This window comes from Diabrotica undecimpunctata, chromosome 3 (assembly GCF_040954645.1).
Source record: "Diabrotica undecimpunctata isolate CICGRU chromosome 3, icDiaUnde3, whole genome shotgun sequence".
Classification (NCBI taxonomy): Eukaryota; Metazoa; Arthropoda; class Insecta; order Coleoptera; family Chrysomelidae; genus Diabrotica; species Diabrotica undecimpunctata.
Window position 1 is genome coordinate 63,389,889 of NC_092805.1, and position 16,288 is coordinate 63,406,176.

Below are 16,288 nucleotides of genomic sequence, written 5' to 3' on the forward strand. Positions count from 1 at the left end.
GTGAGATAGTAATTTTGCAGCAAGTGCAACGTTTTGTCTCCGCAATTTTTTTTTCCTCTAAATGATCTGAAGTCAGCTTATATATGGAACTTATTTCTGTTGTTGCAGCTTCAATTAGTTCTTTTAATAAATCTTTTTTGGATACACTTCCATTTTCAAGTTCAAATCCTGTGTCGATTAACCAGTTTCTTGTTAATATTAGGAGATGGGGGGCATCAACAAACATGTCGATATTTGCTTTTGTGACTGAATGTGTAAAATGTGTGATGTCAACTGAAATATTTAATTTTTTCCAAAGTCCTTGATTGCCTCTCCCGAAATCATACAAGCATGCAACCACAATATATTTTACATTGTGCAACTCAGTAATTATTGTAGACAAAATATTGTCAGTCATACTTGTATCAAAGGTTATTTTCATTTATGAAACAGTCATCTAGCCATCATTACTTGCATGTACCTATGAGGGCCAACCACTTCTTCCTCTTTTTGGTCATATTTATACTGGACACAAACTTCATTTCATCATATGACAAGATGGTTACTCTTTGTAGTTCAGTTTTTAATTTTCCAACGTTATACATCACCTGAAGTACTCCTTGTAGGAGACCAGATCTAAGGTTAAAGTTTTTCAGCCCATTTTTGTAAAGTTGATATTCCAGGTAATGGGTATTTAAGATTATTTCTTAGATATAGTAACATCTTTTACTAAAATATCTTATTGTGAAAGCTTTTGAAATTTCTTCTGTCGTCCAACATGCTCTCTTTTTCTTTTTCACAATAATTTCAATTTCGTTTTTAGCGCATGGTCCATATTTTTTCTAATTTTGTGTTTTTGGGAAACGTGAAGAATGCCATTTGTTGATCAGAATCAGCAGACTCTTGTTTTTATAAAAAATATTTTTACAAGTGGTCACACTATAACCTGTGCCTGGCATTCTAAAATTTTATCAAAATTATTATTATGTTAATACACAATGAAATTTTAACGTTTTAACCTACCACCATATAAAAAAAATAAATTTATGTAAGCTTCTACAATAGGTACGATGTAGGTACAACTACATATTACAATAAATAACTTCGTCGATAATTCAAAATAAATTTTTATAGGAAACAACACCAAAATTTCTAATATAAAAAAATAAAGTAAACTAAGATAAGATATTATAAACGATAAATAAAAACACAAATAATAAACTCAAAGATCATTACCACGAACAAACTCTGATAATAAATGGGCTTGTGTTCTTGTGTACTCTGGTGACGTAAGTAAAGTATTCAACTCTCCCCACCCCAGTCGAAGTAGGCAACCGTAGTAAGTCTACGAACCGTGGGATCAGGTCGTTAAGAAGATAGCGTTGAAGATATGGAAAGAAAAGGAACCTACATTATAGAGGGTTTGGGAAAAGGAGTTAGTATAAATAAACAGAATAGTTTAATTTTTAATTTTTTTTTACAATAAAAAATATAATAAAAAATTAAATAGAATTACAGTGGCAGTGCTTTTTGATCACTTGTGGCTTGAATTCGTTGTTGGTTAGTTTTAATAGAATATCTCTATATTTTGGTAATTTATGAGTAATCTGAAAATATATTTAGTTAATTAGTTAATAGTTATCATACATAAATAGTCAATACTCGAAAGCATAAACGAACAAAAATAAAGACGAATAATTAATTATATATATATATATATATATATATATATATATATATATATATATATATATATATATATATACATATATAAGAGTAAGAAAAAAGAAGTACTTGTGACTCGTTTGGAAAAAATATATAAATATGGTTTGGATGGGCTGGAGTCAATAAAAGGGGCTATTATGTAACTATTTTTCTCGAGCTTACAATTGTGTTTACAATCATTTTCAAGAGCTGCTAAAAAACACAAAATATTTTACAAAGTGGAACTACCAAAAAATAATAACTCACCAAGCAAAATTAGTTTGGTTAATAAACTTATGTTGCTAAACATATATTTCAAAAAGAGTATTTTAAAAATTAGCGTATCTAATAAATGTTTCTCTTAAATTTTGTAACATAATTTTGAAAAACTTTTTTAACACAAAAACAATTGAATTTATAAATAAGTTAAAATAGTAACCAATTACAAATAAGCCTCAATGTCATGAATGCCAACTTACAATTTTCATTTTTGACAATTATATTGCCAAAAACTAAAATTTTGTTTAAATATTCTTTTTTATTTAATAATAAAAAAGATGATTTATTTATCATTGGTATATGCCTGAAAAAATGTGACAAGTATATGGAAAATTAAATTAAAATGTGATATTTTACCGGTTTTATAAATAAACTATAGAGAAATAATATAATTATAAATTTTGCTTAGATTTTGAATTTATGATCTTTTGTTTAAATTATTATCACTTCTGCTAATACCAGAGCTGGGTAGTATCCGGATACTTCTGTATCCGGATAGGTACAATATCCGGATAAAAAACATTTTAGCATCCCTGCTTCGTCAGACACTCGGGCTGATATAAATTCAAACTCGGAAAGTCCAACGAATATCTCCTAAATCTTTACCACTGCAGTGGTTAGCGTACAGAGGTGCCATCTACTTTAGTGGCTATGAACGAAAAGGATTTAATAATATCGTTTTCTGTCCTCTGGGCTATATAAGATTAAATCTGTTAGCAAAAGCTAACAGATTTAGATCTTTACAGATGTTGCCGAACATATACTTTTACAGAATACAATACTAAACTTTACCAGATTTACCAGAAAAACCTTCATGTAATAAAGAATAGAATTAGATATACTAAAAAGAGAATTAAGAAACATGAAAGAAGAAAACGTGAAACTTTAACAAAAACTTCTAGAAAAAGAAAATACTGAAATCAATCGTAAACCTTGGATTAGAGAACTTGAGACACTAAACTGGAAAGCGAAACTGAGTTTAAGGGAAAAGCAAAACATATTTTTAAAGACTTTTTCACTCCTAATCAACTACAAATAATATTAAAAAGAAAACAAAGGCTCGCTCTCCCCCAAAACTCAAAAGTATACCTACTCAAAATAATTTAAACAAGTTAATTTAAATATAGTATATTTTCATGCTTTAGTCACATATATACACAAGAAAGAACCTACTTTTAATTTATTTTAGTAGTAGTGCTATTCTTCTACATATATTTAGTTGCAATTATATTCTACTATTTCTGTAACTCTGTAGGTATCTCCCACATTTTTTAAAGATTGAATGAAATATATAGTCATTAAAATTCCAAAAGTATTTTTTTAATATACATAGAATAATATATTTTCAATCATTCACTACCTTAAAGTAAGACTCCACCTTAAAGTAAGACAGAGAACACGTAGCAGCGAAGTAGGCGGATCCTCTATGCCAATTTTAGGTCTCTGTTACATAACACCTTGGACATCCTTCTAAAAGCCGCTCTAGCCTGTTCTATCCTAGATCTAATTTCGCCATGACTTTCTGCGTTACAATTTAATTGCTGTCCAAGATAAACGATTTTATCAACTTGCTCAAGTTTGGTATTATTTACATATTGTCATTAATAAATTGATTTACTTTCTAAATACTGATTAAGCGGTATAGTACTTTTATAATTATAATTATATTAATATTGGAACTTTACATAAAATGGTAATTCAAGCTAGTTTCAATAAAACGGACGCCACATCACTAGTCAACATAATTAATTTACAGCAAACAATACTCTACACTTTACTAACGAACTGTTTCCCAACTAAAATGCGTATCTTACTAAAACGGCACCCGATTGGTTGTAAAAAAGAAGGGATCACACCGCAGCATAAATACTTTTAAAATTAACAGGAATTTCTAAACATTCCTAACATTTAAACAAAATACTTACTCCTAAACCTCTGCTATCTTTTACTTGACGACAAAGATTTAGATCAAATTCAGCAATAAGAAGCCCATTTTTTGTTCTTGAGAGTCCCTACAAAATAAATAGATATGATAGGAAATATTAATTAACTAGTAACGAACAAGAAAGGAAGTTACAACTTATCCTTTCTTTTCTTTCGCCAATTGTTTCTTTAAGTAACTGTATTTAAGATATTTATATTTTTCTGGATTTGTATCATATCACCTTTAAGAGCAATATTTACTGATTTTGTTACGCTGAAAATAGAATTTTTTTAAGTCCTAAGAATAAACCAGGTTAGTTGCGGTATCTTAATCATTTTCGTCGTATGCTACTGCTAGTAATTCCCTCAAGAATATGTTTTTTTTAAACTTGTTTGTATAAAGTTGACAACTTTATACAAATTTATGCGCTAGAAAGATGGAAGATTTTTTAAAAACTTTTTGGATGCTTTTCCTATTATTGTTACAAGTGCGTCCCGATGCTTCAGATATATTCCATAGATTTGTATGGGCTTTACGATGCTGAATATTAGGAAACTCTTAGTTTCAGAATGAATCTGGTTTTTCCATTAAGTTTCTAAGCTTTTTTTGAACAGCTTTGCTCTAAATGAAGATTGAGCCACATGATAATATACATCAAACATCACTGGCTATATATCCTTGTCTTGTTTTCGTAATCGTAAGTCTTTGTAGGATTTATGGGGTTGTTATAGTATCAATTTAATGCAGTGGTTTCAACTTCGTTAGGGTAAAGCAAAAATGAAAACTAAACTGAGATCTTACCAAAATATAAATATTTATGGTTATTGACGCTGTGGATGCAACATAGGGAAATTGTGACGTCAGCCTCATGTAAAGGATAGGAGCTGATGTCACAATTTCAGTAGATCCCTTACAATGATAATTAAAATGTAAGTATATAGGATGTAGTCAAAAAAATTGGATCTAAATGGCTTTACTTACAGGGGCAATGGCAATGCAGCATACCTTAGGATAGGATTTAACGAATAGAATATGATGACAGAAAATTTTGATATTGGGGTGGAATGTGATATATTATATGACCTAGAAAGTGACGTATTATGTGACATGTGACCTGGAACGTGACATATTGTGTGACATGTGCCGTGGAATGTGGCATCTAACATTTTTTATGGGGGTAGTTTCCCTTGCCTCCATGATACCATAATGGCATTACAGCAGCTAATAAAAAAATATGGACACAGAAATCCCTCCCCAATGATTGGAATATTGGAATACTTTGCACCATACACAAAAAATGAGATATCTTTGAATGCTCTAACCTCATTATTTGTGGGAGAACGTTGTGCGTTATTGGGAGAACGGAAAACGCTATACGAGAGGCGTATTTAGCATTAAAAGGATCAGCTACAAAAATGTGTTTAATAATAAATACCAACAAAACGAAGTATATGAAAATAAGTACGAAACTACAAATCCTACAACCACTTGAATTTGCACGGCCAACCAGATGCTATTTTGGTCTCAATCTCCTGCTTAAATCCATAATTATATCGAGAAATACAAAAATAAAACTATACAAAACAATAATACGTCGAGTCCTCACATATGGTTTAGAGACCTAAACTCTAACAAAAAATAATGAAAACATGTTGTTTTGAACAGGATGTTTTGAAAGAAAAGTACCAAGGAGAATCTACGGAGCAGTGATTGATAATGGAGTGTGGAGAAGAGATACACTTCGAACATTATAGAATATACCAGGAACCTGATATCGTAAAACATATTAAGATAGGACGTCTGAGGTGGATAGGGCATGTAATGCGGATGGACCAAAATGACCCAGCTAGAAAAACGTTCCTTGATAGACCCATTGGTCAGAGAAGAAGAGGAAGACCCAAAACAAGGTTCCTTGATAACATCAATGAAGACATGAGAAATATGGGAATACGTGCTTGGCGGAAAAGGCGATGGATAGGGACGACCGCAGGGTTGTAAAGTCAGCATGATGATGAATTTCCCTTGCTGTGCCGCTTATATTTGTCTGCTGCTTACTTGCTTTATTTCTTTGTTTGTAGTCCATAATTGTCCCACGAAAAGCTTTTGAATTAATGGCCACTCCCGGCATATGCCACATGCCAGAAGAAGGGTAATAAAACCTAGGTTTAAGCTAAACCAGAGTTGAGCCATAAGGTAGTGATGACAACTGAGCATGAAAAGCCCTTCCACTACAAGATCTTACGACCTTTGGGGTGGTTTATGGCTGATTAGATTACTCAGATAAGAACAAAGTTAATTAAAGTAATTTTACAGTAAAGCTACATCTGAATTTAAAATTTACGCTTAAAGTACAAAAGAATATTTTTGTTAGAACTTATGGGGAAATAAAACTGAGTGGGTGTAAAATAACAAATAATAGAAGACACATTAAAAGGAAAAACTATACAAATATTTAATAATCCAGTAATATTGTAATAAGAAACTGACGATCAAAAGGTTACAGTTGCTAAGCTATCTTGTTGACTAATACCAAACACACTTATATTATATTCTTACCGGAGATCTTGTTCCATCGGGGGCAGCTACATAGCTGGAGCCAAAAAATAGACCAGAATCTTTATGATGAATGAGATTTCCTTGTTCATCTTCATATTCATGATCGTATATCTCCATTCCAATTCTGTTTACAGTACAGACATAAACTCCATTTTCAATAGCAGCATTTCTGGCTTCTACACTCCATAGTAGTTCTGTCTCTTCGCCTATCTGTACAATGATTAAAAATATATACAAAATAATTCTTTAGAAAAGGAAATTGAAAATTATGTAACTCTTAATGTAAATTATACAATATAATCTTCTTTTTAATGTAGATAATTTAAATACTGTTATCAGAACATCTTGGCTGTATTTAATTTTTTTTATTTATCATTTTATAATTTCAACGAATAATAAATAAATTTCGGAGAATATCAGTATAAAGCTTTTCAGTAACTGAAAAATTGATTTTTAATTGCAATAAACAGTTATGGAAAACAACGCACACAAAAGTTGTACGTAATTTCAAATATTGCGAATTCAAAAAGATATTCCCATATAATAGCAGAACATTTTTCCCTTTTTAATGTTAGCCGTCTATTATAAACAGGTTGGACTGCCGCCAATTGACTAATTATACATCTTTCATTCTTTATTGGTACCCATTCCAGAATTCTAGAATCATGTAGCAGCTTGTTGGAGTTAGGGTTAGGTTCAATATAAGTGGACGCTTGACCACCCTTCCACTCGACCTAAGAAGTCTATGGTGACTCACCCCTTGGTTAAACTTATCACTTTAGCTCAGCCTTTTTAACAAAGTCTATTATGACGTTAGATGATACTTCTAAAAAGCCGTAGGGCTCGAGTTGTATATGCTCTAATGTCTTCTTCTTTAAGTGCCGTCTGCCGATCGGAGGTTGGATATCATCATCACTATCTTTACTCTGTCTACTGCTGCTCTGAAGAGTTCTTTGAACTGCATTTAAACCAGTCCCTTAAATTCTTCAACCATGACACTCCCCTTCTTCCTATACTCCTTCCTCCTCTTTTCTTTCCCTGTATTATCAGCCTTAGCAGTTCATATCGCTGTCCCCTCATTACGTGTCCCAGATATTGTAATTTTCTTATCTTTATTGTTTTTATTATTTCTCATTCTTTGCCCATTTCTCGCAATACTTCAGTGTTAGTTTTCTTCTGTGTCCATGCTATTCTAAGAATCCTCCTGTAACACCACATTTCAAAGGACTGTAACTTATTTATGTGTTCTTGCTTTAATGTCCAGCTTTCAAGTCCAATGAATAAAGCCTACATTATATAAATATATATATATATATATATATATATATATATATATATATATATATATATATATATATATATATATGTATATATAAATATATACATTTTATAAATATATATATATATATATATATGTAGATATATATATATATATATATATATATATATATATATGTATATATATGTATATATATATATATATATATATATATATATATATATAAATAAAATAAATAAAAAAATAATGTATAAAAAGGGGGAAAATTAATCACATTAATAAACTTTCATTAAAATTATCCCTAAACTAAGAAGAATGATGACCGATATCGATATATTAAAATATTCACGGCAGGTCGACAAGGCTAATATAAAAACTAATGGAACACTACTTTATATTAGCTATAAGTAAAAGACTTTTTATCAAATGAAATCACCAGCCAGTATCACCTGATTTTTATTCTTCAGTGTAATTTTAAACATCGTCGTTGTTTGGTCATTTCGGTAGTAAACAACGGTTTACAGGAAAGTTTTTGTCGTTTTTATATTTAGAATATGAGTGATAAATTTAAGAACATTTCTCCAATATTAACAGTTTTAAACATGTTAAAAATATTCCGTAAGTTAGAAAAGGTTTAGCAACCTACGTTTCTTTGTAGTCATTTATTACTTTTTTTATTATACAGTATTTATAAATTATTGATTTTATTGCTTATAAATTAATCAAAGAATATACATATCGCGGATGTGTGATATTTGTTGAACACGAAGATAAAATGATTTTGCTGGGTATGAAGTTCTATGGATTGAAGCTGTGTTCCAGTTTCTACAATAATTCTTCAGGCGAATTGGTAAATATTTATTCATTTAAATGTATACAATAAATTTATCGCAGCCTATTTTTTTATATTAAAGCATCTATCAAGTTTTATAACATGCATCTATACTCATTTACTCATATTCTCACACATTTACTTTTCTATATACTAGTTTTATGTTAAACCTTTAAGAAATTTTACGAAAAAATGCATACCAATGCATTGTTGATTTTATTTAAATGTATGTTTGCTGTATCTTTACTTTAATCTTTTGTAATAAAACATATTAAATGCACATAGAGTAAAATTAATTTTATTAATAGAAATTAAATCTAATAGCGTCTTTCTGTTCTAATTTTATTTTGTTTCTTTTTGCAGTACAAATGGTACAATGTCGCCGGTGAGTAAGGGAATGAGTCAGGGGTTTTATATTTCTAATATACTCTTTTTATGTACCGTTTACTTGTAAAATTTTCCATTTAAATACTATATAGACCATATTAAGGTATGTACCAATTGGTACTTACCCAATAGTATCCGACAAAAAGGTCTCGCATCAGTATAATTAGAGTATGCATCATTTGATGCTTACTCCCAAAATATTCAGCTGCTGTAGCATTCGCGAATTGCCTGTATTGGTTTTTTGCTTTGAAATTTCGTTTTTACCGATAAAAAGCGAATGGTTCTAATATACTCTTTTTATGTACCGTTTTCTTGTAAAATTTTCCATTTAAATACTATATAGACCATATTAAGGTATGTACCAATTGGTACTTACCCAATAGTATCCGACAAAAAGGTCTCGCATCTGTATAATTAGAGTATGCATCATTTGATGCTTACTCCCAAAATATTCAGCTGCTGTAGCATTCGCGAATTGCCTGTATTGGTTTTTTGCTTTGAAATTTCGTTTTTACCGATAAAAATCGAACGGGGTGCATATACATGTAGAGCTCAGTTCACGACTGGCACCCTGTTTCAACCAAACGCTCTGCATATATGTTTAAAAATGCTTTCCCAGTTTAAATATAGTTATGTCTGGACTAGTTACTTTTTAGGGACCATACTCTTTCCTAAACATTTTTTTTCTATAAGTCTTTGGTGTACTTATAGTTTAGTTGATGTCTTCTAATACAATACCTATGTTTCAGAGCCTTATGTGGTGACTGGTAGGACACATTCAAGGTTGGTCTTTGTCTTCAACTTTAGAGAAATTCTTATGTTTAGAATGTATTTTAATTTACCATATGCTGCCCAGCCCAACTTAATTCAATTCAAGGTTGGTCTTTGTCTTCAACTTTAGAGAAATTCTTATGTTTAGAATGTATTTTAATTTACCATATGCTGCCCAGCCCAACTTAATTCTTCTACTGATTTGTTCTTTGTTTTTCTGTACTGATTGATTGTCCCATATATATATATATATATATATATATATATATATATATATATATATATATATATATATATATATATATATGTATATATATATATATATATATATATATATATATGTATATATATATATATATATATATATATATATATATATATATATATATATCAATGAAGTGTTACATGAATTAACAGAACTAAAAATAGACATAGCAGTCATTACTGAAACAAAAAAGAAGGGAACCGGCTCTGAAAATCTAGGAAAATATGACCATTTCTATAGTGGAGTACCAAAAGAATGTAGAGCTCAACAGGGAATTTCTTTAATGATTCACAGAAGACTAAGAAAGTTCATAACAACCTGGGAAGCCATAAGTGAAAGATTGATTAAAGTAAATATGTGTCTTCACGGATATAAACTAACAATTATGGGCGTATACGCAATAAATAACGATGCACTAGCCAACGTAAAAGATGCATTTTTTGAACAGCTTCACGAAGAAATATCGAAAATAAGTCAATCGCGGGAAATAATATTAATGGGGGATATTAACAGTAGAGTAGGAAGAAAAGATGCGGATAAAATAGTAGGAACATACGGAGAAGACACCATGAACAACAATGGTGAAAGATTCATAGATTTATGCAACCAGAATCAACTCAGAATATTAAATGGGTACTTTCCACATAAACTGATACACAGCTATACATGGACTCAGGAAACACGAAACATAAAATCAATAATCGATTATATTGTAACAAAACAAAAAACCCGACTAAGAGTACAAGATGTAAGAGTTCAGAGAAGCTCAACATGCGGTAGCGATCACTATTTATTACGTTCAAAAATACACTTCCCAATCCGAAGACCACAGAGAGAAACACGCATAGACATAAACACAACAGAAAAGATACAGGAACGAAGATACAACATCAGAAGCCCAGATGAAGAAAGTACCCAAGACTTATTTAAAAATAGATTGGATAAGAAGCTACAAATTCCCGCCCCCAAGAATATCGACCAGCTATATAAACATATAAAAAACTGTTTACACGAAGCAGCATTTGAAGCAATGGGATACTACATAAAACCCAAGGTAAACAAACCATACTGGTGGGATAACGAAATAGAGGAAGAAATAAAATGTAAAAGACAACTATACCAACAATATTTAAGTTCTAAATCATTACAAGACAAAATAAAATATAAGGAAAAACAAGCAGAAGTACGAAGGAAAATCTCTAAGAAGAAGAACGAGTGTTGGGAAAGAAACTGCCAACGAATAAATACTTATCTAGGAGGAACCAGAAGCACAGAAAGCTGGAAACTGATAAAAAAATTGAGAAAAGAAAAGAATAAAGAAGTAATACAGAGCATAAAACCTGACTACTGGGAAGAGTATTTCAAAGGACTTTTGGTAGAGAATAGAGTCGAATTTCAGGAACGTAGAAATCAAAACCAAGATAGAATTTCAATAGTTGGCTCGCCAATAAGATTAACAACAGAGGAAATTAAAAATGTATGTAAACAGCTGAAGAGGAACAAAGCACCCGGACCAGGAGATATACCCGGAGAATTGTTTAAGTACGGAACGAACAAATTGTACGAATGTCTTCGACAACTTTTTCAAGAATGCATAAACACAAGCGAAATCCCTACGGAATGGAAGATATAACACCTCAGCACTATACATAAAAAGGGTGATAAAAATAATTGTGAAAATTACCGAGGAATAGCTGTAACTGGATCTATGAGTCGAATATATGGAAAGGTGTTAAAGAACCGAATCGAGAGAGAATACTTGTATTATGAAGCAGAAGAACAAGCAGGATTTCGTACGGGTCGATCCACTATTGACCACATTTTCTCCTTAACCCAGATAATAGAAAAAAAGATGGCAAGGAATCAAGAGATTCATATGTTGTTCGTCGACCTACGGAAAGCCTACGACAGCGTTCCACTGAAGAAGCTGTGGCAATCAATGGAAAGCACGAATATTAATATAGAATTAATAAAAGCCGTCAAAGTGCTATACAACCAACCAATAATAAAGATAAAAGCGGGGACACAAATAACAACAGGATTTATAACATCAAAAGGATTAAAGCAAGGATGTTGCTTGTCTCCCACTTTATTTAAAATATACCTCGAAAGTGCTTTAAAAAGATGGAAACAAAAATGCAGGACAATGGGGATACCGCTCACCAATACTATGGTATATACGCTTAACTTTGCAGACGATCAAGTAATAATGGCTCAAGATTATGACGATTTAAACTATATGGCACGAAAATTAATTGAAGAGTATGATATATGGGGTCTAGAAGTAAATAAAAAGAAAACCGAATACCTGTGCATTGGAGCAGAACAAAAAGATCTCATATTAGACGATAACACTACGATAAAGCACTGCTGTGACTACAAATACCTAGGTATCACTATTTCACAAGATGGAACATTAGACAAAGCCATAAGAGAGAGAAATACGTCAGGGAGAAAAGCCATCACAATGTTAAACACCATTTTATGGGACCAATCCATCAGCAAAGAAAATAAAAAGAGGATATATGAGACTATAGTAAAAAGTATCACTTTATACAGCTGTGAGGTATGGCCACTGAAAGAAAGAACACTGTCAACGCTGAAAGCGACGGAAATGGATTTTTGGAGAAGAGCCGCAGGAAGATCTAGAAGAGAAAGGATTACCAACGAACGCATTAGAGAAATAATGGGAATCAAACGAACAATCACAGATGACCTAACAACAAAACAACTTATCTGGTTCGGACACTTACAAAGAATGGACGAACAACGAATGCCAAAAGAAATACTAAAGTGGCAACCAGAAGGAAAGAGAAAACGAGGTAGACCGAGAAAAAGTTGGAGCGAAGGAATAAATAAAGAACTGAGAGAGAGAGGGCCATAGAAGAAGATTTATGGAACAACCGGTCTAAGTGGCGATTGGAAGTCGGAAAACGGCGGAGAACGTTATAAACCGACAAGTAGTAGTAGTATATATATATATATATATATATTGAATTTGAAATTTCCGCGGGAGCTATATGTGGTTTCAGTTGTTTTCCGGGTTTGACTCCGCGTTAAATATTTTTGGTTTTTAGAAAAACCATTGTTTTGACGACGTTTCGGCAAGGTCACACTTGCCATTGTCAAGTCAGATTCTGCTTCGTCTTGATGTTACAGGCGAACTGATTTCTCGGTCGCTGCACGCTGAGTTTAAATATCTTGTTGCGCTTCTTGTCATTGGTCCTGTGCGCAGAGTGGGCGTGGTCTTCTTCGCTATTTTAATTTTTACGTTTTTCTGCAGAATTGTTTTCCACGTATTTGGGAGTCTTTGGGCATCATCTCTGGTGTTTAAATTTTTCGGATGTTTTTCGATCTCTATGGCTTCTCTGATTACACGTTTGGCCTTATTTTCGATGTTGGTTAGCATTGCTGTTCCATTTAAGTCTATTTTATGTCCTGTGTTTATGACATGTTGTGCTAGGGATGAAGTTTTTTCTTTTCTTTCGATGGCGTTTCGATGTTCTTCGCGTCTAACCTGTATCCTTCGATTTGTTTGTCCGATGTACGATTTATCGCAGTCTTCACACGGGATCCTGTATACGCCTTGATTTTCTAATGCAACTTTTGTTTTTGCTGATGGTAATATGGTTGCTATTTTTCTGTCGGTGTTAAAAATAGTTTCTATTTTGTTTTTTCTTAGAACTCTGCTGATTTTGTCTGTCGTACCCTTTATATAGGGCAGGATAGTTTTACCGACTGGTTTTTCTTCTTTTTCTGGATCTTTGCTGTTGTTTCGGGATTTATGTGCTTTTTCAATCATGAACATGGAGAAACCATTTTTTCTTAGACTTGTTTTGACTTTGTGCATTTCTTCATTCTTATGGTCCTCATCTGCCAGTTTCTCAGATCTTGTTATTAAGGTTTTTATTACCGAATTTAATTGTGCAGGATGATGGTGTGAGTCTGCGTGTAAGTACCTGTCAGTATGGGTTGGTTTTCGGTATACTGTATGTCCTATGCTTCCATCTTCTTTCTTAATAACTAACACATCTAGGAATGGAAGTTGTTGGTTATTCTCCCGTTCCATGGTAAACTGTATTTTTGGATGGATATTGTTAATGTGTTGTAGAAATTTATTAAGTTTCTCTTCTCCGTGCGTCCAGATAATAAATGTGTCGTCAACATACCTAAGCCACAGTTTGGGTTTATGCTCTGCTGTTTCTATTGCTTTTGATTCCATATCTTGCATAAAAAGGTTGGCTATTACGGGGGACAGTGGTGAACCCATCGGTGCTCCTTCGACTTGTTTGTACCTCTGGTCCTTGTAGATGAAGTAGGTGTTGTTTAAGCAATGCCTCGTTAAGTTTAGTATATCCTGTGGTATTGGATATTTTCTATGTATAATTTCTAATGTTTCTTCTACTGGGACATTGGTGAATAATGAGATTACATCAAAGCTCACTAATAAGTGTTCAGGTTCCAGAATAACGTCCTTGATACGGTCGATAAAGTGGCTTGCGTTCTTGACGTAAGAATCCGCTTCCTCCGCATATGGTTGTAGCTGGTCAGCCAGAAATTTTGCCAGTGATTGTAACGGTGATCCAATAGAGCTGACTATTGGTCGTAATGGTAGCTCTGCCTTATGTACTTTAGGTAAACCGTACAGTTTTGGACATCTTGACGACTTTTCTCGTGGAATAAGCTGGAACTGTTGTTCTTTCTTGATGTTTGACGCTTGTATTTTGGCTTTCGTTGTTTTCTCCAGATACGTTGTTGGGTCTGTTGCGATTTTTTGATATGCACTATCGTTTAGAATGTTTTTTATTTTTGTGTCGTAGTCTTCAATGTTCATTATGACAGTAGCATTACCCTTGTCAGCTGGAAGAACGATAATGTCTTTGTTTTGTTGTATATTCTTCAAGGCTTTCTTTTCTTCGTAAGTTAGATTCTTTTTCGGAGGCTTGGCTGTTCTTAATATTTGTGATACGTCTTGTCTAATAATCTCGGCTGTTTCTGATGGTAATTTAGTGATAGTCGTTTCCACTTCGCTAATGATGTTTTCGATGGGAATACGTGTCGGTGCAATAGCAAAATTAAACCCTTTGGAAAGGACACTATTTGTAGCTTCATCCAAAGTAAGATTTGAGAAATTGTAGACTAAATTACTGGATTCTGTTGTTGGTAGTTCCTTATTCTTTGGTCGTTGTTGTAGTATCAATTTCTCAAACTTTTTGATTTGTTTTTTCTTGGTGAGATCAGCATCTGTCTCCGATCGAAAGTTTGTGAGTTTGTCGAAGATGTTCCACATAATCGGATGTACTTTGTTACTTAGTGTGAGATATAGCTTTAGCAACTCTGAATTTACTTTATCGATGTCTCGTCTGGAATCTTGAATTGCTTCTCTAGTAAGTGCTAGACTTGCCCTTTTTAAAATATTCTTAGTTTTATGGTTGTTTTTGTGGAAACTTAACTTCATACAAGTGGGTATTATGGCTTCATCGCGGCAGCGTTCTAAAAAGGTTAGGTTACAAAGTAACTTACCTCGCTTTGACCGTAGTTTTTCATATCGTCTAAGGTCTCGTAGAATTTCCTCCCCGTAGAGGTTAATTATATTGAATTTGAAATTTCCGCGGGAGCTATATGTGGTTTCAGTTGTTTTCCGGGTTTGACTCCGCGTTAAATATTTTTGGTTTTTAGAAAAACCATTGTTTTGACGACGTTTCGGCAAGGTCACACTTGCCATTGTCAAGTCAGATTCTGCTTCGTCTTGATGTTACAGGCGAACTGATTTCTCGGTCGCTGCACGCTGAGTTTAAATATCTTGTTGCGCTTCTTGTCATTGGTCCTGTGCGCAGAGTGGGCGTGGTCTTCTTCGCTATTTTAATTTTTACGTTTTTCTGCAGAATTGTTTTCCACGTATTTGGGAGTCTTTGGGCATCATCTCGCAATGCTAGCCAACATCGAAAATAAGGCCAAACGTGTAATCAGAGAAGCCATAGAGATCGAAAAACATCCGAAAAATTTAAACACCAGAGATGATGCCCAAAGACTCCCAAATACGTGGAAAACAATTCTGCAGAAAAACGTAAAAATTAAAATAGCGAAGAAGACCACGCCCACTCTGCGCACAGGACCAATGACAAGAAGCGCAACAAGATATTTAAACTCAGCGTGCAGCGACCGAGAAATCAGTTCGCCTGTAACATCAAGACGAAGCAGAATCTGACTTGACAATGGCAAGTGTGACCTTGCCGAAACGTCGTCAAAACAATGGTTTTTCTAAAAACCAAAAATATTTAACGCGGAGTCAAACCCGGAAAACAACTGAAA

The 16,288-nt window shown here is 32.9% G+C and overlaps 1 protein-coding gene across 1 annotated transcript in view; it reads right to left on the bottom strand.

Annotated features, from left to right (window-relative positions):
* Nucleotides 1-1,449: 1,449 nt before the first annotated feature.
* Nucleotides 1,450-16,288, bottom strand: part of LOC140436862 (beta-ureidopropionase-like) — a 73,973-nt gene continuing 59,134 nt past the window's right edge. Inside the window, exons 6-8 of the mRNA XM_072526009.1 lie at nucleotides 6,443-6,652; nucleotides 3,888-3,974; nucleotides 1,450-1,586 (exon numbers count right to left, since the gene is read on the bottom strand). Coding sequence (XP_072382110.1) covers nucleotides 1,482-1,586; nucleotides 3,888-3,974; nucleotides 6,443-6,652 — 402 coding nt within the window. The 3' untranslated portion in view covers nucleotides 1,450-1,481. The remainder of the gene's footprint in view (nucleotides 1,587-3,887; nucleotides 3,975-6,442; nucleotides 6,653-16,288) is intronic.